The 25809-nt window shown below is 47.4% G+C and overlaps 1 protein-coding gene across 1 annotated transcript; it reads left to right on the forward strand.

Moving 5' to 3' along the window:
- Nucleotides 1-144: 144 nt before the first annotated feature.
- On the forward strand, nucleotides 145-24783 carry MYL4 (myosin light chain 4). The gene is made up of 9 exons (XM_032429336.1): nucleotides 145-164; nucleotides 1139-1296; nucleotides 12389-12539; nucleotides 15597-15624; nucleotides 21516-21665; nucleotides 22979-23152; nucleotides 23621-23698; nucleotides 24196-24239; nucleotides 24720-24783. The coding sequence occupies exons 3-8, from the start codon at nucleotides 12423-12425 to the stop codon at nucleotides 24222-24224; spliced, it is 576 nt and encodes a 191-aa protein (XP_032285227.1). The 5' UTR covers nucleotides 145-164; nucleotides 1139-1296; nucleotides 12389-12422; the 3' UTR covers nucleotides 24225-24239; nucleotides 24720-24783.
- The last annotated feature ends 1026 nt before the right edge of the window (nucleotides 24784-25809 follow it).

Genomic DNA, 25809 nt, shown 5'->3' on the forward strand with positions numbered 1-25809 from the left:
GAAAAAAAAAAAAGTAAAATTTTTCCAAAATCTCTATCTCTAGCCAGACTGCTTCCCAGAACTTCAGACCCGAATGCCAGCTGTCAAGTGGACATCTCACAGGTGCTTGTTCAGAACGACATCCCCGGTCCTCGTACTTGAAGTATTTCCTACCCCAACTTAAGGTACAGCCACTCTCTCCGTTGCCCAAACCCGGAACCGCTCTCTCTCTTTGACCCTAGCATCCAGGGACAAAAGCCCTACTAATTTTACCCTGGGTGTACCTTCATGTCTCTTCCTGTCTCTAGCTTCACCTATCCTCAGAACCAAGTCTGATCATGTCAGGACTCCCTCCTAAACCTTCCCACCCAACTCGAGATTTCCCTTTGCGCTCAGGACATTGCTCAAACCTGTTCACTTCTCTCTTTCTCTCTCTCTCTTTTTTATTTGAGAGAGAGCAGAGTGAGCACACAAGTGGGGAGGGGCAGTGGGAGAAGGAGACAAAGAGTCTTAAGCAGGCTACATGCCCAGTGCGGAGCCCCACCAACACCAGGCTTAATTACCCCCGACCCTGAGAGCATGACCAGAGCCAAAATCAAGAGTCAGACACTTAACCAACTGAGCCACCCAGGCGCCCCTAATTTCTCTTATAAGGCCCTCCAAGGTCTTGTCTCTGCCTCCTTATTCAGCCTTGTCTCATCTCCCTGTTATACTCTACATTCCCACGAAGGGGAACAGAATACGTCACTTTGCCATAAGGATTATTTTGACCTGAAAGCAATTAGGAAGCAGCAAACACAGAAAGAGCTCTTTGCTTTCTCGCTATCTGCCTAAAAGCGGGACATATATTTCCCTTTGTGAAGGTGCTTCCTCTCCCCTCTCCCGTACCAGGAGGAGGAAAACAACCATTATCACTAGAGACAAAGAGTTGGCACTGATTTGGGTCTGTACAAACAAACCTTACTGAAATAACCCTTATCTTCCATTAGTTTCCCCATATATTTACCTTTCCACAACTTACCACCCCAGAGGCCCAAACCTTTTCTGCTCTATTTTGTCACTTCTCCACAAATTTATTGCTGTTTGCTAAGATGGTATATATGCCCCACGTCCTAACCACCTCTTGTTTTTAAAATTTTGTTAATCTGTCTTTTGTCAGTTTAATTTGCAGGGCCTGTGCTACAAACCTGAGAGAGTAGAGAGAAGGTCACATGAGACATATAGCAAGAGAGTGGTCATCTGCAAGCCAGGAAGAAAGCTCTCACCAGAAACCAAAGTTGCTAGCACCTTGATCATGGACTTCTAGCCTCCAGAACTGTGAGAAAACACATTTCTGTTGTTTAATCCACCCAGTCTGCAGTATTTTGTTCTAGCATCCTGAGCAGACCAATATAATCAGGATGATTTATGTCTTATCTCCCTAAGGGAAGGCTGTCTTATATTTCTCCATATTGTTCTTTGAAAAGCATTACGTATCTAGTATATGCTTAAAAAATATTGACTGATTAAAGTGGAAGCCTTTACACTTACTACTTCTTCTTCCTGAAATACTTTGCCCTTACTCTTTAGCTAAATTCAACTCATCCTTTAGGCCTCAGCCTTGATATTATGTCCTCAGAATTTTCCCTGTCCACCTAACCAAAATTATTAGCTCCACCCTGATTCTCTCTTACAGAATCTTTGTTCTTTTCCTTCATAGTATGTAAGGTCATTTTATTTTATTTATTTATTTATTTATTTATTTTTAATTTTATTTATTTATTTGAGAGAGACAGAGAGTGTGTATACAAGCGGGGGAGAAAGGCAGAGGGAGAGAGAGAAGCAGGCTCCCCACTGAGCAGGGAGCCCGATGCGGGACTCGATCCCAGGACCCCGGGATCATGACCTGAGCCGAAGGCAGACACTTAACTGACTGAGCCACCCAGGCGCCCTGTAAGGTCATTTTAATTATATTTGTTTAATATAAATTCCATGAAGGCAGGGACTTTGGCTCACCTTGATGTCCCCATTATCTAGTAGAGTGCCCTGCACAAATATAAAGTTATTAAAATATCATAAATGTATCTGATGATTAAAAGACATGACCACTCAGTGTTATCTCTTATTGGTCATAACTTGATGCTCTTTGACCCTCCCTTTCTGGACCCAGAGAACATGCTGGTTTTGTGCATAAGTCCCTAAGGGATTTCAAGTCAAAGCAGTCTGAAGTGTTGAGGCTAATCAGAAATGCATCCTGGTTGAGGTGCACTCTGAGATGGGCTACATGGCCTATGGCAGGGAGGGGTAGGCAGACTTCAAAAGCACAGGGAAGAAGATAAACTGTAAGCAAATTAGCTTGCCTGGAGTGAAGGCCGCATAAGCTTGGTTGAAATGGTAGTTTAGGGGACAGTTGATAAGCTTTGGGTTCCAAACTGATGACTTTAGGTTGATAAAATAGACCTGGGGAGCTGCTGGTGGTGATTGAGCTGGGGAGTGACTTCATGAGAATGGAATTTGAGAAAGATTATGCTAACAGCTGAGGATTATGTGAATTGGAGGGGAGCAAGAGTAGGGGCCAGGAGTGCAGCAAAAGAGGCTGCTAGGGAGTTGAGGCAACTCTTAAATTTCCATTATTCTTGATTCCTAGCTAGTTGGGATATGGGATTGTTGAGCCCAGTGGGCAAGAAAGAATTCTTGAGACGATTTACAGTGCAAAAGGTGTTTTTATTATAGCACAGGGACGGGACCCATGGGCAGAACGAGCTGCATTGTGATTGTGAGGAGTGACTGATCATATATAGGGTTTTCTATCCTATGGAGGTGAAGGTGATGCTAGGGCTCCAGGAAATTGAGTCTATAGGTTCCTGGAGGTCTGACTATTATTAAGATTGTATTTTTCTTATAAATCATGAAGACAGTTACAAACTATAATGAAGTTTTGTGTTCTACACGACTGCGATCTTTATCAGTTGACCATTTATTTTTCCCCTGCCTTTGTTCTTAGGCAGTTCCTAGTGCCTGAGGAATGTTATATGTATATCCCACCTTATGGGGCCTTCCTGGGGGGAGGGGGGGATTTCGGGGTGTCAGCTTGTGTTTTGCCCTCAGCTTGCTCTCTCATCAGCTGAATCTGAAAAAAGACGCAAAATGAAAATAGTTCCAAGTTACTCATTTACAGTGAAAAATATTCTTCTCCAATTCCTTCTCTTTAGGACATTCAGATTCCAACTAGAAGGCTGCTTACTGAGTGCAGACTGACCAAAAGAGTGAATCGAATGATCTGGCTGGCTATTACCTCCTTTTCCTCAGAATGGACATATATGCCTGACTGCTAGATTAAAAATATTTCTATTATCTGGAGAGGATGTTCACTGAATAGTAGATTCTCTGTTTCTCTCCCTTTTAGGTTCTAGGCAAACTTTCATTTTTCTCCGAATAAATTGCATGGCAATGAATTAAATACAGACTTGATGTTCCAGTCTTGAGTCTACACTGTAGTTGTCTCGAATAGAGCCTGTTGTTGCTATTAGTTTGTTTTGTGTGTCATAAATGTATGATTTGGGAGGTAGGTGATGAGCTAGGTTCAAAATATACTGAGTTTGAAGTGCCTCAGGTGAGAAATGGCCAAATGTTAATTGAAAATGTGAAGCTTGAACAATTTAGGAAAAAAGTTGGAGATGGAGATATTTTCCAGGGGCGCCTGGGTGGCTCAGTTGGTTAAGTGTCTGCCTTCGGCTCAGGTTATGATCTCAGGGTCCTGGGATTGAGCCCTGTGTCCTGGGATCGAGCGAGCCCCGAGTCAGGCTCCCTGCTCAGCAGGAGGTCTGCTTCACCCTCTGTCCCTTCCCCTTGCTTGTGCTCTCGCTCTCAAATAAATAAATAAAATCTTAAAAAAAAAAAAAATAGAGATTTTCCAGGTAGAACTAAATGCATTCTATTTTGGTTATGTAATACCTTATAAAACCTTTGTGAGAGTATTTATCATTACATTAAAGCTATTTATTTATCTGCATCCTCCACACCAGACAGGAAGCTTCTTGGGGGCAGGGATGGCCTCTTACTCATTTTCGTAAAAGCATGTGCATACTATAGGTGTAATAAGTGTTAGTTGAATGGATGAATGGATGAATGGATGAATGAGAGTAATCGGGTTAAAGGAGATACAGGACAGCAGGGTGAGTGACAGAACTCTGGTATGATAAGTACAGCAGAGAAGGCCCAGAGACAAGAGCACTAGGTCTAGCCACAGAGAAGTCACTGGTGGGGTGCTAGGGAGGAAGTCAGAATTTGAGAAGTAAAAGAAGAAGTTGGTGGAAAGGGAAACCAAGAAGAGAATCATTTTTAGCACTAAAAGCATGTCCCAAAATGCTGAGAAAAAGTGCTTGCTAAGGTGTTGAGTCTCTTTTTCCTTACTGAGAGCCACCCATGCTGTGGGTGACAGGGCCAGCTGTCACTGATGCTTTCTTGTTTTCTTGTCCTCTTGGGGGCCAGGACTCTCCATGAGGGAATCCCATTGGCTCTACCAGCTCCCACTGTCACCTTAGTGTCCTGGGTTCTAGTCTCAGACCTGCCATGACTCATAGTGTGACCTTGGGCAAGTCACCCCCTTCTGTCTGTGCCTCTAAAGTCCCTTGCAGCTGACAGGATGTCTGGGGGAATGCAGTTTGGATGACTGATGAGGGTTCTGACTTGCTCTCCATTGCTTTTCAACTATAAATCACTTTGCCAGACACCAGCTGTCCTGCCCTCTGCTTTAGATTCTCGGGCGGGATCCAACCCACCTGTTGCTGGGGCCTGCCCAGTGTCTTCCTCCCACGGTTCAGCTCACAGATCCATCACTAGGCCGCACTGCCTTGATCACAGCACAGGAATGAGCTTCAACCATTTAGACAGACTGTTGAGTGATTGGGCCAAACGTGGAGCATTCTCCACTTATGCTAAACAGCTGAGGAAATGAAGGTGGATGGGATGATTTAAAGTGCTCAGAGGACCAGTGCTATCAATGGCCCTTAAAATTTTGATTTTAATTTGATTTTAGACCCTTCCATTCCTTCTCTGCCTTTACCTTTGGTGCTCTGGATTTTCAGGGTCACTAAGACTTCAGGTTTTCATTGCTTTTTTCCTTCTTCTTTGGGCAGAAGAAATCTTAGCTATAGGGGATTGGGTTAATCATTCTCCTTGAGTTATATAGCCTTCTTTCATCACTGATCCATACAAAGCTTTTTGTTTAATTAGTTATTTATTCCTTTTTATCTTGTTGCCCCATCCCATCCAAACAATACTCACCATAAGCAACCCTCAAATACTTTTAATGTGTATTTTTTTGTTGGTATGTGTAATACTTCTAGTATGCATGTGCTTAATAAAATTTAATAATACATCCTATTCTCCCAGTATAGCCAAAATTTTATTTCAACATGTAAACAATATTAAAATTATTGATATATTACATTCTTTTCTTTGTAGTAACTCTTCAAAACCCATTGTGTGTTTTTTCTTACAGCATATCTCAATTTGGATGCTAAATTTTCATCACAAATACTTAATCTGTATTTAGATTTCATAATTTCACAGTTGAAAAAGTAGATTCACATACCTAAGTTTTCCAAGCATACTTAAAAATTTTCCAGTAACTGAATCAAGTACCAAAAAAAATCATTTTCCTTTAATAGTTGCATCCAAATGGACAAAATTGCTTCCTCTATTTTAAAAGAATTTATCAGTATCAAAAGTATGTCCAAGTCAAGTAAATTCACTAACTGCTGTGTCAACTCAGTATTATTAACATGAAATTCAAGGAGATATTGCATAAATTGAAAAGCAACTCCAAATTTGTTAATATCAACAAAACATTTAAACTTTTCTTGTCATTTTTGCAGCCAGTTTATATAATGCTATTGATTAAAATCTGCATATTTATGTTAGAGAAATGCATATTAATTTGCATTGTGGCAGGCTTCAGTTTTAGCATAAATTCTTGTACCTATCTAGCTAAGTTGCAAATAAGTGTTTTCTTTCCTTGGAGCTTCAGGTTTAGCTCATTCGTATGCAGTATGATATCAGTGAGATTATATGCAGATATTTTAAATTTATAGAAATGTAATTGTGGTTTATATCTTATTCAGCTTCTCACTCATTGCTATATTCTTCTGGATACACATCTAATCTTTTGCTTCTAACTGGTCTGTACTCTCTCATGGCCCTGTCTCAGTAATGGAGACCCACATTGCTTCCCCTTCTGGCCACCACAAGTCATGCTGCAGCAAAGAACCTCTCTATTCATGTCTCTTCTAAACTTGAGTGAGATTTCTTTCACATGTATACTCAGCTTGATTGCCCTTCTAAACCACAAAGCCCTTCTACTTCTATCCCCCCTATTTCTTAGCTCTTCTATTTCTTTGCTTTTCTTTTTTTTCTTCTGGAAGATATTCTTTCTTTTGCCTTTCAATACCCTACCATGTTTCCCAGCTGTGTCCATCGTGCTACTTTTCAAATCTATTGTGTGTTCTATTTTAATGATTAATTTTTTATACCTAACATGTTGCTTGTTTTATCAAAGTTTTTTTTTTCCTATTTCTTTCTTTTTTTTTTTAAAGATTTTATTTATTTAATTAATTGACAGAGAGAGAGAGACAGCGAGAGAGGGAACACAAGCAGGGGGAGCGGGACAGGGAGAAGCAGGCTTCCCGCCGAGCAGGAAGCCTGCTGCGGGGCTCGATCCCAGGACCCTGGGATCATGACCTGAGCCGAAGGCAGTCGCTTAACCGACTGAGCCACCCAGGCGCCCCTTTTTTTCCTATTTCAACTATACTTTATATATCTGATATTTCTGTTTGGTTCTTCTTTATGTCTTTTTGTTCTGTATCATATCAGTAATATTTCCTTTTATCTCTTTTAGCATGTTTACTAAGCTCCTTTTAAAATCTTGGCCTGTCTGTTGTCATATTTCTACTTAAGGTACCATCTGGGCTGTATCCTTTCGGATTAGTTGTGCTCCTCATCTGTCTTGTTATTTTGCCTAAGGGCACATAGGTTGCTTGTCCAATAGAGCATGCCAGTGCCACTGAGCTCAGGGGGTAAGGGTTGGAGGTGAATGAGCCCTAGTACTGAGAACAGTGTCCCCCCCCCCCCCCCCCCCAGAAGGAGCAGCCTTGGTAGGGGGAGATTTTTTTAGATTGTAATTCACCTGCCCTGAGCGTTTAGGGAAGGAGGGAGAACACAACTATCCAAAGTTCAGTTGCCCCCTACCTGTTTTTTTTTTTTACTAGCTCTTTTTTACAGCACTGTGCATCTTCAGTGCCCTGATGTTACCCTAACCAGCACCTGGATCACAGGTTTGAGTCACACAGGTGATGGGGCAACGCTGTATGTTCGAAGGCAGTAGTGGAGGAAAAGAGAGATTGGAACCCCGGAGCTCCTTTTTTTTGGTCATTCCACAGCCTTGCCTGGCGACATCTCTCCCCAAACCAAAGCCACCCTTCTAACACACACACACACACACACACACACACACACACCAGTTCAAAACAGGGCTCCCCTTCATCCAAGGGGTTTCTCACAGTTCTCTTCATTTCTTGGTATTTTCTCTGTATAATTCGTCCACTGTTGATCTTGGGAGAGGAGGCAGCAGGCACACGATTTCAATCAGGACCCAGGCTCAGCTATTTTGATGACTTGCTCTGTCCTAGACACTGTCCTAGGCATGTCACCCATAGTAAGTCTAACACCTTTTTGCACCGTCAAATGTCTCAAGAATTCTTTCTTGACCCTTGGGCTCAACGATCCCCTATCCCAACCAGCCAGGATCCAAGAATAATGGAAATTTAGAGTTGCCTCGACTCTCTAGCAGCCTCTTTGCTGCACTCCTGGCCCCTACTCTCTCTCTCCTCCAAATCACATAATCCTCGTGACCAATCTATGAGGTTATATTAGCAGCCCCATTTCACAGATAAGAAAACTGAGACATAAAGAAGTTCACTTGAGGGGCACCTGGGTGGCTCAGTCGTTTAGGTGTCTGACTCTTGATTTCAACTCAGGTCATGGTCTCAGGGTCGCGAGAGTGAGGCTCTGAGCTCAGCGGGTAGTTGTCTGCTCGAGATTCTTTCCCTCTACCCCCCCCCCCCCCACGCAAGCTTTCTCTCTCTAAAATAAATAAATTAAAAAAAAAAAAAGTTAACTAGCTTGCCTAACCCATTGAGTCAGGACTCTAACCTGGGCAGTCTGGCTCCTGAGTGGGCCCTCTTACCCCCTGCCTTGCGGCAGAGCCCAATTTACCCAGTGCCCTCTATGGGGACAGATCTGTGTTGGCCAGGGCGTTGCCCCATGATGTCTAGCTTATGAGGCACTGGCCAGAAGAGAGGAGGGAGGGTGACAAGGACAAGGCATTAAGAGCCAGGCCTGCTGTCAGCAGCATTTGATCCCAGGCAGGAGACTCTGATGGATCTCTTTCAGGACAGGACACAGGGTGTGCATGGTTAGAGGGGAAGGGAGAAGAGCGAGCGAGCGTGCGTAAGCCCAGCCCAGATGAGGGCTGATGTCAGTTCTCTATGCGTCTATCCCCGGATTTGACATGGGCTGTAAATGGGTTGGTGTGAAATTCTGTCCTATGTTTTCCATCTACTGAGTTTGAAGTCCTTCCAGTGGGAGCATCTGAGTGGGCTGGAGCCACTCTGGCTCAGGAACCATTAGAGGCCTCAGAGGTGCTGGTTAGGCTTCCAGTACCCACTACTCTACTTGCCTCTTCACACTCTGCTTCTTCCGTCCTTCTCTCTTTTTTTCCTTTGCTCCGCTTGGTCAGCGTATGTTGGAGCGGGAAGACAACGTCATAGACCCGGCACCGGATACTCTAGAGGGACAAGAAGGTAAAAGTCAGTGACCATGAAGCAGAATGAGGGCTGCGAAAGTGAAACCTCTGGCTCCAGTTACTGGGCTTTTCTGGGCTGTGAGCATCGAGAGTCGTGGTAATAGCAAGGCCAGGGGCGGGTATCTTGACTCTTGAGGCATGGCTCTTTCTGGAAAACCACACTCCCCTCTAGTTGCTTCTAAAGTGCCAGACACTCTTTTAGCTGGTGTTGCTTAAAGAGAATCAGAAACTGATTTGAGGAGTGTCTCCTCCCCCACTGGGGTGCTTGTGGCCTAAGGTTTCAGGCAGGCTGGCTCCTTGTGTGAGTGGGGCTGACAGGCAGGCTGCCCGGCCCCAGGGACCTGCTACATGCTTCCGGAGCCACAAATATGTCACACTGTGGGTACCCAGTGGCCGCCCTCCCCCCTTCCGCCATTCCTCTCCACCTCTTCCTCATTCCTAAACCCACACCTCCCAATCCCAGGAGCTGCTGCCACCTTACCTGTCCCTCCCCCAGGAGGCCCCCTCTCCTGGAGTTCCTTCCAGGAAGTCTGAGAAACCCCAACACACATCTCACTTCATCTAGGAAAGCGAATTAAATTAACAGCTGTAAGTATTTCTAATGTGCCAGGGATGGTTTGTGGTGCTCTGCTTACGTCGTTTCATACAGATCTCACAACAACTCAAGAAGGAAATGTTTACTGTTGAAGGTCTTTAGGGTACTGGGCCCGAGATTAGGAAATGGCAAATCCAGGATTCGGCCCTATGCTCATCTGTCTCTAAGGCCCACACCCTTTCATGTCTGCGGATGCTCAGCCAGCGCTCTAACCTCAGAGCTCTGTTTCCAAGAGGACTGGATATTTTGCTCCTCCTGAGAATTAAAACAAAGAAAGAAGGAAAAAGGAAAAAAAGAGAAAGATAAGTGAAAGGAAACTCCTGACTCTGTCTTTTGAGGATCAAACTTCTTACTGGAATGGTTAAAATAACTTGTTTCTTAACTGGAAGGGGAAATGCGAGAGCATCTCATTCAGTGGTTATTTTTAGACTCTTAAACCATGGAATCATTTCTTAGACAATGATCGTGGGACCCCGGTGTAGAAAAACACAGGTGTGGTGCTGATTGAAATGGCAGGGGGAGCTCCCAACCTGGCCTCTCCACATCCCTTGCAGTCAGAAACAAGTTAAGGGAGCCTTGGGTGTTTGTTGAACATTGTTTGAAAGCTCCTGATGATCTCTCATTTTAGAGATAAGCAAGCTGAGGCCCAGAGAGGGGGAGTGGCTCTCGAGGTCACAACTAGTGTCTGGATCTTCCAGCTTCCAGCTTGCAGCTTTCCACCAAACCCCGGTTTGTGTATCTTTGCAAACCCCTGCAGCACACCTAGTCCGGGAAGGGGATGCAGTGGGAGGACAGGAGGAAAGAGGCTGGGCTTCCTTTTTCCTTCTTCCTCACCACCAGCAACCTGAGCTCCCAACCCCTGGGGAATGAGGAAGTCAGGGAAGGGAAAGATAGGTAAAATGGAAAGGTGCAAACAGAGGCCTCTGGAAGTAGGTGACATGAAATCAGAAGGAAGAGAGAAGGTGAGGCAGAAGGGTGGGGTGAGGTGAAAGGGCTAACAGCTTCTGTCCCAGCCAGGACCAGTACTGGCCTGGGTTTGGGTCTTACTCTCTCTAGTATCCCCTTGGGCAAGCCCTGGCTCCTTTTCCTGCCTCAGTTTCCTTTGAAGGCCTCTCTGCGTAACAGTGGTGAGAGCCCACCGAGGCTGTAGGAGCTGCAGGGCGGGGGCAGATCTCCACACACCGCTCGGGAGCCAGAATTAGCCGGCTCAGCTCTGCCTATGAATGGCTGAATGTCTCCAGGCCGCTTAAAAGTCCCTCTGGGCATTAGGTTCCTCGCCTACGAAAGCAGGTAGGATGAGACCAACTCTAAGGGCCCTTTTGGCTCGGATAGATCTGGGAAATGGAGCCTGGGGAAGGAGCGGATGTGGGCCCCGGGCACCTGGAATCGCACACAGGTGTATGTAGTGTAGCCATCTTGTTTCATAGGGAGGAGCCTCATAGGGAGGGTCCGTTCATAGGGAGGGTCCCTTCATAGGGAGGGTCCGTTCATAGGGAGGGTCCGTTCATAGGGAGGGCCTAGAGAGGCAGAGTGACTTCGGCTTCTCTCAGCTTGGACTTTTATCCTTCGAACTGGAGAGCCTTAAAGTTCAGCTCAAAGCAATTCTGTGCAGTGGGTAAGCTTTTTTGTTGTTTTCTGAACATTTTATAGACTTTCAACATTTTTTACAAAAACAGTATATGCTCGTTATTAAAAATTTCCATTAATACAGGAAGTGAAAAAAGTACAAAATTATGAATGGCCGTCGTCCCCCCTTCCTCCCCGCCCCCAGGTCCCAGGGGTGTTTCTTCCTAACATGTTAGTGTGTATTCGGCCTGACCTTTCGGATGAACACACAAACATATTATGTATGCACCGCCCCCCTCATCAATGGGATTATGATCTCAATGATTTGAGCATAAACTTTAGAATCAGACACACCTGGGTTCTGATCCAGCTCATAGCTAATTAGCTGAGTGACCTTGTTACCTGACCACTTTTAGTTTCAATCTCCCCAAGTGTAAAATGGGAGTAATAATGATAGCTACTTTATAGGATTGTGGTGAAGGCATAATGAGATTTTATATGATGGTGCTTAACAGTGCCTGGTACACAGTAAGCATTACACGTACACACACACGTACACACACACGTACACACACACGTACACACACACACAGTCCTGGGGCACAGAGTGAGTTAGAGGTATAGTGACAACGGGACCCAAGTTTTCTGACCTCCAATCACACTGACTCTTAGCCACACCTCCCTGCCTCTCACCCCAGCCCCCCAGGCACAAGTTCAGCGCTCAGGACTTGTTGAATGAATGATTGAGGTTGCTGGTGGTGGGGGTAAACCCAGGGATTCGAGGTCTGTGGAGTTCCCGGGATGCCCGCTCTGGAGGATGGAGGGCTTCACCCTGTGAATTGGGAGGGGGTGGGGACAGTGTGGGTTGGCTGGACCAGCTGTTGCTTCAGGGCTCCAGGCCCAAGAGCTGAGCCTCAGGGCAGAGCTGAGGCCCCAGAGTGGCTCTCAGCTTAAAGGAGCCGGGCTTAAAAGGAATGTGCAGTGGGCTGCCTCTGCTCGGGAGGGGCTAAAAAAAGCCTTACCCTCCCCTGGGCTTTGTGTGAGGGTTATCAACTGCTCTAGTCAGCTCATCTCTCTGGCTGGACTCTGGCATTTTTGAGAGGGTCTGTTTTCCTGGCCCCTCTGGGTTTCCACCCATTGGCAGGAAGGGGTCAGCCTGTCCCAGAGGTGGAGGCCAGGAGGAGTGTGAGGTGTGGAGGGAGGGGAGGCTCGTCGCCCCAAACCTGGTGACAATACACAGTTGTCATCTGTACCCTGCTGGTGTTTCTTCCTTTTATAGTCAGAGCAGTTGCTCTTGCTCTCACCCAGCCCCTCTGTGGGGGCTCCTGCCCAGGATAAAAGGGGAGGGAGGCGGCCCAGTCTCCTGTCTCATCTCCCAGGCGCCACATCTCTTGATTCCTTCCTAGCTTCCATCTCCGCCGGAGATCCCAACAAGACAACATGCCTCCCAAGAAGCCTGAGCCTAAGAAGGAAGCGGCCAAGGCTGCCCCAGCCCCTGCCCCGGCCTCAGCTCCTGAGCCCCCCAAGGAACCTGCCTTTGACCCCAAGAGCGTAAAGGTGAGTGAGGCTTAGCCACTGGGGTGGAGGTGGGGATGACATTCAGGATCCTGTCTGTCCTGGACCTTAGAGACCTATTTTCTGGAGGCTGGACGGGCTGAAGGCTGTGGTGGTCCATGCCCCACATCCTGGTGCCTGGGGTGGTGGAGCTGGTGTGGGGGCTGCTGAGGGGTATTTGGACTTGTAGGCCTTCCCCCTCAGGAACAGGTTTCTGCTCTGAGGAAACCCTGCTCTGTCATCCCAAATTTACCCAGCAGAGTCGGGAATGGCAGGGAGATACAACCAACTAACCATTCAGCCTTAAATTTTAAGGCACTGTGGGAGCCATCATAGTGAAGAGAAGGAGAATGACCCTTTCCTCAGAGGTAGTATGATATCTTTCTGGAGAAAAGACACATGATAACCACCAGTGCAACTTGGAGTAAGTGATGTAAGCAGTGAGGGAGCTGGGGGTCTGGAATAGGCTTTGTTCTCAAAGACCCTTTCAGTGGGCACGTGTTGGGGGCAGAGGGGCTCTAGGTAAGGTGAGAGGAGGCTGTTTCCCTCTCTTCTCCCCTACCAAAGTGGTTCCCTCCTTCTGTGGCCTCAGCCTGGGCTCCTGTCTGGGGTATGCAGTGGACAGGCCCATCCCAGGCTGAGAACTTCCCTCTAACCTGGTGAGGGAGTGGGGCCTGGCTCCCTCCCTGTCCACCCTGCTCCCCTCACACTGGAAGGTTCTTCTCCCTGCAGCTGGTCCACCAGCCCTGCCTGCTGACTCAGTCACTTCAGGCCTCCCAGCTATCTGGCCCAGCTGCTGAGGGAATGGAACTGGGAGGGGCTGGGCCAGGGAAGGAGGGGTCAGAGGCCTCTGGAGAGTGAAGCAGTTCTAAGTCTTGGCACCAGAACGTAAGAGGTCAAGTGCTACTGGTATGAAGAGCTATTAATAACAGGTTGGGAGTGGTGGGCCCCTGGGGATAGCCACGAGGGCAGGGCTGGGGGTGGTGAAGAATCAGATCAAAATAGGAGCTCAGGACCAGGTTCTGTGACAAGAAGGTAGGGAAACTGCACCTCCGGGCTCCAGTTTGGATGATCCTCCCTAATCCTCTCAGGATTCCTCCCCCCGCACCTACAGCCCCAGGAGACCCTGCTGTTGTGCCGAAGACCCTGGGGTTGATCTATGGTAATCCCTGCAAGGGTCAGGGGTCAAGCACAATCGGCTTGGCCAAGAGACGGAGGCAGTTGCGTGTCCCTGGGCTTTGTTACGGTACACGTGGAGGCAATCGTGTCAAGACCTTGAAAGTACCTGGGTCGTTCGTTACTCCCGCTACGGGCAGAGCCTCACAAGAAGAGCTGACTCTCTCCCGCCCCATCAGGATGCTTTTATTTCTGCTTCATTCCGACAATGCGCTCCTCCTGGGGGGTGGCCTGGTCCCTGGTGTCCCGGTGACAGCTGCCTAGTGGTGTCAGGTCAGAGCCTTCTCTTTGACCCATCACTTCCCTCCATCCACTCACCTCCCCCGCTTTCTCTCCCCCGGTTGCAGTCCTCTTTTTTTTTTTTTAATTCATTTATTTTTATTAATTTTTTATTACGTTCAGTTAGCCAACATATAGTAAATCCTTAGTTTTTGATGCAGTCCTCTTTCCCACATCTGGATCTTCCAATCCTGAGGGTGTTGAAATTGCTTTAAAGTGAAAAAAAAAAAAAAGTAGGTGTCCTTCATGATTGGAAGGATATGATTTCCCTATTATTGTACTGATCTGGTTCCTTTGCTTTGAAAACTCTGCTCAAAAAGACAAAACAAAAGTAAACTTAACCCAGTATGTGTGGTTATGACCACAGATTCTGATTTTATGTTTTTATACTCATTTCTCTTACACATTTACTCCTGGGGCAACTGCACCTTTCCCTCAGAGAGTTTGTGCAAAGCATCCTTTACCCTATTTCAGGGGTATCTTTACCTTCCTGACCAACCCCACCTGCGGCAAAGCCCGGTCCTGGTCACAGCTAGTTTCCTTCCCCACCCGGTGTAACCCCTACTCCGCTCTCCTAGCTCATTCCAGCCACCCCCAGAGGTCCTCATGAACAGGGGTTCACCTGCGGGGCACAGCACAAGCTGCAGAGTTAGGACTAGGAATGGTGCTCCGTGAAAAAGGTGCGCCGGGGGTGGTTACCACCCCTGGTGAAGAGGAGATCAGGTGGGGAGCATGGTGGCAGATCAAGGATGATGAAGTAACACACAAAATCCCAAATTACAATAATGACTCATGCTTGTTCATTGTCATTCATTTTCAGAGCCTCCCACCTGCCTCTTCTGTACTCAGCATTAAATTATTATGCATTGTGGGGGCGAATCCAAAATTTATTCCTTCACTCAACAAATATTTTTTGAGTGTCTGCTCCGTGCCAGGCATCTCTGTGAGCGGTAACAAAAATCCTGGCCCAGGGGGAGTCCTGGCTTCAGGAGGCCTGGGCACATCTAGAGGCAGGGCCGTGGGATAGCTGGGAAACATCGAGGGCTCACCCAAGCTAGGCTTGCCCTGATGCCCAAGAGGGACATGTGCTGGGGGGTGGGGGGTGGGATGGGGCGAGGGAAGAGAAGGTGGGATTGAAGGAGGTGAATGGAGAGTCAGCTTCAAGGAGGAAAGGGGGGCGGAGGGTGAAGAGTGGTGGAAGCCCAAAGGGAGAGGAAGTCTGACAGTGGGTGGGCTGTGGAGTCAGGTTGGAAGTGAGGGCAGTTTATGGCCAGCTAGGATGAGCAATTTATATTTGACCCGAAGAAATCACCATAGGGAGTCGCCATAGGTTCTAGAGTTCTCTAGAGTATTTTGCTTTCTCTCTTTCCCTCATTCTGAGCCATCACTTCACACGTGGTATTGAGGGCGCTCTGGTGGCTGCACTATTTGATAGCTCATTGTAGTTCATTCGTCAGGAGACCGGGGTGCCCTTCGTCTCCTCCCCCCACTGGTGGCCTGCGGGAGGTCCTCCCCCCGTCCCCGACTGTGGTGGAAGCCACTTCTGCTTCCCTCTGGGAGCCTTTGGCAGTCTCAGCCCTCATTCTTGTGTTTCCTTCCCCACAGATAGACTTCACTGCCGACCAGATCGAAGGTGAGTACTGACGGCTGCCCCTCCCCCAGCACATCTTCCCTGGAGGAGGAGGATGGAGAAGAGTAGTTGCTATCACCAGGGTCCTCGTAAGCACCTTAATCATCATCATTGCTCACCCGTATTTGCTCATTTTCACCTAGGATATGTGATGACTTAAGCACTTTATGTGGATTAACTCAGTCCTCACCATACCCCCAGGAGGTAGGGACTATTATCACCCCCATTTTACTGTGAAAAATTGAGACACAGACAGGTTCAGTAGTTTGCCCAGTTGCACACAGCCAGCTGGTAGTAGAGCCAGGACTCAAACTCAGGCGCTCTGATTGCAGACCTGAATTCTCAACTGTTCTGCCAGACTGCCTGGAACGTAATAGATGCACAGCAAAAATGTCTTTTTTCCCCTCTACCTGCAAAACCTACTATTCAAGATACTTAGAACCCTCATTTCTGTTCCTGTTATTGGAAAGCCCTCCTTAGGTCACTGGCATCCTCCCCGCTCATCCTGTAGCCTGCCGAGATGCTCGCCTGCTAATGGTGGCAGGGCTAGTGGTGACTTGGGGGTGCCTAGTCCACCTGTGATCCCCATCACCAACCCTTCTCCATCTTTGATGAAGACAATTTGTTTTCTCAATGTTATATGAAGTGCTATTAAGTGCAGCTCTCAAGCCTCCAGATCTCCTACCCTCCAACCTGATTGTTGCCCCTCTCCTGTAGGAGTCTGGGGTTTTGAGAATAGAATGTTTCATCATGTTCTATCTGCTTTATAGCTGGGGCTCATTGCCATTGCAACTTATCCCTCTGTTTTCCCCACCAAATGCCTCTAGGACATAAAATCATTAAGTTTTAGTTAGAGTTAGAAGTTTAGAGTTAGAAGGGACCTTGAAAGGTCATCTGATCCAACCCCTTGATTCTTTTTTTTTCTTTTTTTTTTAGAGATTTTATTTATTTATTTGACAGAGAGAGACACAGCGAGAGCAGGAACACAAGCAGGGGAGTGGGAGAGGGAGAAGCAGGCCTCCCGCTGAGCAGGGAGCCCGATGTGGGACTCAATCCCAGGACCCTGGGATCATGACCTGAGCCGAAGGCAGACGCTTAATGACTGAGCCACCCAAGCTCCCTCCAACCCCTTGATTCTAAGCACATACTATATTTTATTTTATTTTTTTAAGAGGTATGCAATTTTATTATTTATTTATTTATTTATTTTTAAATAATAATTGCTTTCATTTAGCCTTATCCTTTTTTTTTTAAGATTTTATTTATTCATTTGAGAGAGAGAGAGAGAGCATAAGCAGGGGGAGAGGGAGAAGCAGGCTCCCTGCTGAGCAGGGAGCCCGATGTGGGGCTCAATCTGGGGCTTGATCCCTGGGATCATGATATGGGCCGAAGGCAGATGCTTAACCTACTGAGCCACCTAGGCGCCCAGCACATACTATATTTAAAAAAAAAGTATGGAGTGCCTGGGGGCTCAGTCATTAAGGGTCTGCCTTAGAGTCAGGTCATGATCCCAGGGTCCTGGGATCAAGCCCCACATTGAGCTCCCTGCTCAGCGGGAAGCCGGCTTCTCTCTCTCCCACTCCCCATGCTTGTGTTCCCTCTCTTCCTGTCTCTCTCTCTCTGTCAAATAAATAAATAAAATCTTAAAAAAAAAAAAAGTCAACCAATACCTGCACACAGTAAAACAAAAACAAAAACTCATATTCTACTTAAAAGTAAATAAAAAATAAAAATATTTTCCTCTTGCTTTCCTGTCATGTTGATCCCTCTTCAAAAGATAACCACTGTTTTTTAAAAGATATAATAAATATAATAAATTAATATACCTTGGTATCTTTTATTTATTTATTTTTAAAAATTTTATTTATTTGAGAAAGAGAGAGAGAGCACGAGTGGGTTGAGGGGCAGAGGGAGAAGCAGATTCCCCACTACGCAGGGAGCCCGATACGGGCTTCGATCCCGGGACTCCGGGATCATGACCTGAGCCGAAGGCAGATGCTTAACCGACTGAGCCACCCAGGCACCCCAATATACCTTGGTATCTTTTTATAGTTAACAGTTCTACTTCATTTTTTTAAAGGATTACATAGATTCTTATACATGGATGTACCTTTTAATTGAACGAGGCTAATAGTGATAGACCTTTCGTTTGTTTCCTGTTGGGAGCTATCAGCAGCATGCTTTCCCCAGGGGACCTTCCTAGGAGTGGGTCAAAGGATACATACATTTTAAACTGTAATAGTTATTGTGAAATTGTCTTCCCAAAAAGTGATGCCAGTTTACCCACAAATATGGCATGAGAACTAGCAGATGCATTTTGAAACTAGTGAATTGAATCTGACTCTGCTTTTGCAATACCCCGTGGACATTCACTTTCAGTCAATAGTTTGCTGTGCTGTAAGATACTTAAAGTTAATTTATGTTATTTTTTTAAAGATTTTATTTATTTATTTATCTGAGAGAGAGATTGAGAGAGAGAGAGAGCACATGAGGGGGGAGGGTCAGAGGGTCTCTCCCTGCTGAGCAGAGAGCCCGACGCGGGACTCCATCCTGGGACTCCAGGATCATGACCTGAGTTGAAGGCAGTCGCTTAACCAACTGAGCCACCCAGGCACCCCTTAAAGTTAATTAAAATGCATTTTAGTTAAATAGATACTTGTGTGTAGATACAAGCAGGGTGGTACCCATGAAGAGTAGAGAGTCAACTAATGCTAAAAATTTTTCATTTCCCAAATGGGAATCATGGTCAAAGCCAACTGGGACAGCTGGTTGCCTCTTTTCTCCATGAAGATTTTCAGGGCTGTGGTCTAACTCATTTCAGTCTGTCATCCCTCTGACTTTGAAGATGTTGTCCCTTTTTTGGATCGGAATTGTTTCTGTTTGAATTTTACTTCTGCTATCTCTTCATTTGCTCTTTGATGAAGCTGAAGATGTTTTTCTTGTGTTATGCTAGAAAGAATATTATTTGGAATCAGGAGATTTTAGTATTGGCCCTAATTCTGCCACTATTGGCCATGAGACTTTGGGCAAGTCACTTTTTTGAACCTTAATTTTCTTATCTGCAAAGTAAGAATATATGGTTCTTTTCAATTCAGAATTCCATGACTCTATTCAGCATCCTTTAGATAGCCTCTATTTGAAGATAGTTATCAAATCCTGTCTTTGTTTTATATTCTCTGGGTGATATGGCCCCATTTTATTTTAATGCTTTTTTTTTCCTTGTAGAAACTAGCTTCTAACTCTTGACTTACTTACTGGTCCCTCTTCAGAGCTCCATATTCTTTTTTTTTTTTTTTTAAGATTTATTTATTTATTTGAGAAAGAGAGAACACGCGAGGTGGGGGAGGGGGGAAGAGGGAGAGGGAGAAGGAGAGAAGCAGACTCTCCGCTGAGCGCAGAGCTGGGAGGCAGGGCTTGATCTCATGACACTGAGATCATGACCTGAGTGGAAATCAAGATTGGACGCTCAACCAACTCAGCCACCCAGGCACCCAGATTTCCATATTCTTACAGGAAGGGATTACCACCTTTGCTCATAGCTCTAGCAAGGCCCTGACTGCTATAGACTATGGAGAAAAGGTTTCTTCTGGGCCCATGAACATCACCTCTCATGCACCCCAAGATCACACTGGCTTTTTCTTCTACCTAGTAGCAGCCCTAAACTTGAGTGTTTGGGGTTTATGCGTATACCAGGCTTTGCAGCAGGCTGGAGCGTTAGCAGGTACAATAGGTCCTTCCCTTCTCCTCCTTCCTCCTCACTGTTTTCTTGGTGTCCTGGATAGTTGACCAGAAGTAACATGTGCGTTGGTGTATAAATGAGGATAATTATAGCATAAGGTTTTTGAAAGATTAAGACAACATTATTAGCTCAGAGCTCGGTCCATTGTAAGTGATCAAATCATAGGTCATAGTTCTTCTACTTTCCCCCTCATGTTCCACCCTCCTGTTAAGGATCATTATATTCTTCTTTTATGAGAAGCCTCCTTCTTTTATTACATCTGACCTCACTCTTCTGAATGAACTAGGAGATCAAAAAGTCCGAGTTAAGGGGTGCCTGGGTGGCTCAGTCAGGTAGGTGTCTGCCTTCGGCTGGGATCATGGTCCCAAGGTCCTGGGATTGAGCCCCTGCATCAGTGCTCAGCAGGGAGCCTGCTTCTCCCTCTGCCCCTCCCCCATGTGTATGCTCTCTCTCTGTGTTAAATAAATAAAATCATTTTATAAAAAAAGTCTGAGTTCAGATTCAACTAACATATTTATTGAGCACTGAATTTGTGCCAGAAGCCACGCTAATTGCTTTAAAAGTTAAAAAAAAAATTAAATCCTTCTAACAAAACTGTGAGGTAGGGGTTATTTCCTTTAGACAAAAGAGGAAATGAAGGTCAGTGAGGTTAAGTGACCTGGCCAGAATCACATAGTTAAGTGGTAAAATTAAGATTAAATGCAGTAAGATAAGACTAGCAGCATTGTTTGAGCATTTACTTTATGCAGGACATTTTGTTAAGATTTTTAACATGCATTATTGTATCTGATTTGAATGTAATTTAAGAACCCTATGAGGTAGGTGCCATTTCTAGAGGAGAAGAGGTTTATAGAGGTTAAATATTTACTTGCCCAATATCACACAGCTAGTAAGCAATGGAAATGGAATTTGAACTTAATTATTCAGTAATTGAAAGACATGTTGTTTTGTACCTTTTAAATTCTTACAAAGCCTAGTAAAGACTTGCAAATAAACATCTTGCAGAACTGCTTTAATACGTAGAATGGTTTGTAAATAATCCGTAGGCAGCCTCTAAGGAATAAGTGTTTCTAGAGTACTTGGTGAGGATTAAAAGCAGCTTTTTTCCTAAGTGGTTCATACATTCCTTAGTTTATATTGTTAATCTGTTTAGTAAACCATTTCTTTGCTATTCCCAGGCCAAATTATCCCCAGTAATGAACTGGTTGAATCCAAATTAATGAGGAATTAAGGTTCTTTGCAAAGGGCCCAGGAGTGCCTTAATTTGACCTTGCTCCTTGGACACCTGCCCTGGTACCTTCAGGGAGTCTAGTCCCTAGAGCTCTGAGCTGGCTCCAGAACTAGGGAAACAATAGTAACCACCCTTTGTTGATTCCCTTACCATGTGCTAGACAGCATGCTTGGCACATCTGATAATCCCCCCAGCAACTCACTCTGGTGGACATTATATCCCCACTTGGAGCTAAAAAAAAACCAAAAAGGAGGGCCCACCAAAGTGAGTAGTTTGCTCAAGGCCAGTGGTAGGTCAGTGGGAGAGCTGGTGTGGTCCGACTGTCTCTACCACGTCAGCTTGTCTCCCTGGAACAGGCCGTGCTGTGAGCTGACTTCTGAGCAGGTCTTATCACTTCGCAGAGTGCCTCCACACACCACCACCTCCTTTGACACTCACAGTTAACTGGGGAGGGAGGGGAGGGTGGAGCTTTATTCCCAGGGTTTGCCCAGGAGTCCTAGCTGGGCTCATTCTGGGCTACTCGGCAGAGCCAAGATGAGAAGCTGGGAATCCTGACCTCTGAGCCAGTGCTATTTTCACTTCCCTGCCATTTGACAGTCAGGCCCCTCCCCTGCAGCAGGGCAGGGTGCATGGACCGGAGCGGCGCCGCAGGGGAGATATTCAGATGACACAACAATAACTGATAGAAGGGATCCCAGGCCCAGTGCTGGAGCAGGTCACGGAGGCTCCAGGATGCCCCTTTGGTTGTCAGAAGAGGGCGTGGGTGGGCTTCCAGGGAGGGGCTGGAATGATGGCCGAGGGCAAATACTGAAATGTTTTATCAGCCACATTGACCTGCTCTCAGCCTGGGTGGAGGCTGATGGGCCCCCGGCCACTGTCTTCGCTTGGCCCCAGGGAGGCTGCAGTCGGGTCTTCTCTCTGCAGAGTTCAAAGAGGCTTTCTCGTTGTTTGACCGGACGCCGACTGGAGAGATGAAGATCACCTATGGGCAGTGTGGGGACGTGCTGCGGGCACTGGGCCAGAACCCCACCAACGCCGAGGTGCTGCGCGTCCTGGGCAAACCCAAGCCTGAAGGTCAGCGTGGGCCTGTGGCTCAACCTCCTGGTGTCAGCCTCGAGGCCCCTGGGGCTCTTTCTCTTCTCCCGCGATAGCCCTTCAAGACCAGACCCCTTCCCCAGGTTACCCTTCTCCCCTTGCTAGAATTCATCTGGAAGTCTCCGACAGTTGATTCTTGAAGAATGTGGCCAGGGCTTGCTCTTGTCTTCCCCGTGAAGTCGAAGCTCCGGGGGAGCAGGAACGACCTTCTGCTGCTTCAGTGTCTTCCTCTGACGCCCCAGGGTGCGGGGAAGTGAGGTGGGGATCTGACCACTAACCACCTGCCCGCACGCCCACGCCCAGTATCTTAGTTGCGGCACTGAAATGTCACGAAGACTTTGTTTCTAATGATGGTGAGAGCACCGGAGATTGCAAATTATTTGTTCAAGTTAAAGTGGACTCAATATGAGCTCCGTAATGATGCCCTGTCACTCATTTGCATTCAGCAGGTTTTGGTGAATGAGTTTCAAAAGTGGTGTAAGGCAATGTGTCCCGTTTGTGACTGTCATCTGTCATGTTTGGTAGTAGAGTTAACAGCTGCCCTAACACACATCCTTTGGAGAGGTGTCGGCACTAGGTGGGGACATGCAGCAGCCAGGCAGGCCTTCTCTAGAGGCTTCCTGGGCCCCATATTGCTCCCCTCCCCTTTCCTTGGTTCTGGCCCCTTCCCCTCCTCCTCTTGCTGGTGAAGATACCAGTGTGGGGTGAAGGATGTGGGCAGGAAAGGGCCAGAGGACCAGCAGGGCTTCTCAGAGGTAAAAGATGTCTGGGTGCTTCCATTTTTGGAAGTTCCTGTGTTGTTATAGAAGAAAGAATTGCCAACATCTGTGGTATTTAAAAATTAAAGCTTTTAACACACCATAATGTGGGAGAAGTGGGCTGGCTCGTCACAAAAGAATTGCAAATTTATAAAAATTATTGATTCAGAGTTGCTCCAGGCAATGTGGTCTAGGGATGAGGCCCAAAGGAGGAATGATGCAAAATTCCCTTTTGGCCATCCTATTGGTTTACCTCCGTGACGTGTCTGTCACATGTCAAAAGTCTAAGCTGTGAATGTGAGGCCTTGTTCTGTGACCCTTCGGGCCCCTCGAATCCTGCCACGACCACCCTCGGACCCCCCTTCCCCCCCACCTAGCTGGCCACCTGGAGTTTAGAGGTCTGGGTGGAGTCATAGTGGCTCTTCCCTTCCGCCCTGGTCCTGGCCTGGCAGAGCTGGGGCGAGGCCCCCTACGGACCCGCCGCTCCTCTTGAGCCTCTACTCACATCACATTCTCTCTCCTTCCCGCCTAAAGAGATGAATGCGAAGATGCTGGACTTCGAGACGTTCCTGCCCATCCTGCAGCACATCTCCCGCAACAAGGAGCAGGGCACCTATGAGGACTTTGTGGAAGGGCTGCGTGTTTTCGACAAGGAGAGTAATGGCACAGTCATGGGTGCTGAGCTTCGCCATGTCCTCGCCACCCTGGGTATGCAGGCTGGTGGTGCCCAAGGGGGAGGAAGGGAGTGGTGGGAAGGGCCCAGGTGGCATAGGTAGGGGGTAGACTGGGGTCCCTGCATCCCGAGGATCGCATCCTGATTCAGGCCCTGTCTCTCCAGGCTCTGCAGGAACAACCTTCCCCCAAGCTGGGCTTGGGAGGAGGGAGAGCAGGGCGGCAGAGCAGGGCTGAAGCCTGAGATGTGGGACCCAGGGATCCCACCCTTGTCATTGCCTCAATCACGGGGGCCCTGGTCTGCTCCCCCAGTGCTGGCTGTAGGGCAGAGGGAGAGGCCTTGGGGAGTAGGAAAGACCTAAGACCCTTGTCTCCCCCTCCAAAGCTTGGATGTCCACTTCCCAGATCTGGGGAGCCTTGGGCCTTGAGACTCGAGGGGGTGCTTGGGTTTGGCCTGTCCCTCCTTTGCCATGTGTAATTCAGAACCTACTGCCCCCACCCCAGGAGAGAAGATGACTGAGGCTGAGGTGGAGCAGCTTTTGGCTGGGCAAGAGGATGCCAACGGGTGCATCAATTACGAAGGTATCAGGTCGTGCCTCACTTCCTCGGGCACCCAGGGACGGCGGGCACAGTTTGGGCTGGGCGGGTCTGCAGAACAGAACAGATCCAGGAATTAGAGGCTAGATGGGTGTTGGTGAGCTCCCAGTGGATGTTCTTTTCCATCCTTGGAGTGAACAGCATAGTATAATGGAAAGAGCATGGGTTTTGGAGATAGACTGGCTGTGTGACCTAGATCAAGTCACTTACCTTCTCTGAGCCTCAATTTTCTCATCTGAGCAACGGGGTGATGCTGGCACCATTCTTAAGGTTGTGGGGATTAGCAGAGACAACATAGCTCATTTCATCTATGTCCAGATGTCAGCTTAGAATACAGCAGAGGTTAGGTCTCTTCTTCCAGCTTCTCCCCAACAACCCCAAATAAGAGAAAGAATCAGAGTCTGGAGAAAGGGTGGTGGGAAGGTTGGAAGTCGGGCTGAGAGGGGCCAAGTGCGGTGACTGATTTCTCTCTCCCTTCCCAGCCTTTGTCAAACACATCATGTCTGGGTGAAGCAGACCCCTCAGGGTGAGTGCAGCCTCCCTCCTGGTCCCTTCTGGGGTCTGCCAGGGGCTCCCAAACACCACCACATGCCCTAGAGCTTTTCTGTCCCAAATCTGACCCCGTAGTGGGAGAGCAGAGGGGTTCATGATGGGAGAGCAGCCTGGCCTGCCCACCATTCCCTGCACTCTCTGTGCTCCTGCCTCCTGCCCTCGGTCCCTTCCAGCCTGGCCTTGAGCTCTCCCTGCTCTTTGCACCCTGTCTTGACCCTCATCAGTCCCACCTGACAGCCTCTGTATTAGGGTCTCTCAAGGCGAGACCATTCCCTCCTGTACGGGCTCCTGCATGTGCAAAAGCCAGGTCCTTGGGTGGAAGAGTGCCCAGGCCTGTGCCCTTGACTCTGTTCCTATTTGCTCCCTTCCCTGGGCTCCCCTGGCTGAGGGCCATCCCAATTGGGGTGTGGGGTTTGTGATAAGGGGCTGGGGCACATCTAGCACTTTCTTTCAGGTGCCTGGCCCTGGGCCATAACCTTTCTGGGGTGAGTTAAGCCAGAGGCCCAGAGTGACTGAGCTGGAGCTGGGGAGCTGGGGTCCTGGACTTGCCACTGCATCACAGCCCTGAGGACACCCCGGGCCAGTAGCCTGCCCTGTAAATAAACGGTTCTGGCAAGCCTGGGCCAGATTCTCTGATTCCGTGTGTGTGTGTGTGTGTGTGTGTGTGTGTGTATGTGTGTATGTGTGTACGAGATATGAGGTTTCACGCATATTCCTCGGAGAAAAGAGTAGTATCTGGGAGCTGGGAGACAAGGGCCGAAGCCCAGGGATCTGGAAACATTAAGGTCAGACCCATGAGCAGAGAGCTCCGGGGGGTTGGGGGCTGCAGTTGGTGGAGCTGTAATCCGGAGTTTTGTTTCCTTCCAAGGCTCACTCCCCCACCTTGTCTCACCTCCAGGTGGTAAACAGGAAGGGGGTATAGGAGCACTGGGGCTGCCAGGGACCCCTCAAATTGTTCTTCTTTTTTTTGTAAAAATTGTGGCAAAATACATATAAAATTTTCATCTTAGCCATTTTTAGGGTACAGGTCTATAGTGTTAAGTATATTCACATTGTTGTGCAACCCATCTCCAGAACCTTTTCATCTTACAAAACTGAACCTGTATATCCATTAAATACTAACTCCCCAGCCCCTGGCAACATTCTGCTTTCTGTCTTTATGAATTTGACTCCTCAAGATACCTCATATAAGTGGAATCATACAGTATTTGTCTTTTTCAGTCTGGCTTATTTCACTTAGTATAATGTCCTCAAGGTTCATCCGTGTTGTAGCCTGTGTCACAATCTTCTTGTTTTTAAATCATGAGTAGTATTCCACTGTAGGTAGGTACCACATTCTGTTTATGGTCCTTGTTTCTTGATGTGGGCCCCTTTAGGTGCCTCTTTCCCTGAGTACAAAGCCCCCGGTGCCTGATTCAGCCCTGCTTGTCCTGGACATCTCACTGACTTGCTGCTCAAACCCCCGGGTCCATACCCAGGACTCTAACTCAGGGCTCTAGAAAGTGTCAGGGTCAGAGGGAGCACAGACCTCAGCCTGGGAGGAC

The sequence above is a fragment of the Phoca vitulina genome, unplaced genomic scaffold (assembly GCF_004348235.1).
Source record: "Phoca vitulina isolate PV1807 unplaced genomic scaffold, GSC_HSeal_1.0 scaffold41, whole genome shotgun sequence".
NCBI lineage: Eukaryota > Metazoa > Chordata > Mammalia > Carnivora > Phocidae > Phoca > Phoca vitulina.

Bases quoted from the DNA above. Each gene is read 5' to 3' on its own strand.
- MYL4 (XM_032429336.1), top strand. From the start codon at position 12,423: ATGCCTCCCAAGAAGCCTGAGCCTAAGAAGGAAGCGGCCAAGGCTGCC. The intron at 12,540-15,596 runs GTGAGTGAGGCT...CCTTCCCCACAG, and splicing joins TTGACCCCAAGAGCGTAAAG to ATAGACTTCACTGCCGACCA. The intron at 23,699-24,195 runs GTATCAGGTCGT...CTCCCTTCCCAG, and splicing joins CGGGTGCATCAATTACGAAG to CCTTTGTCAAACACATCATG.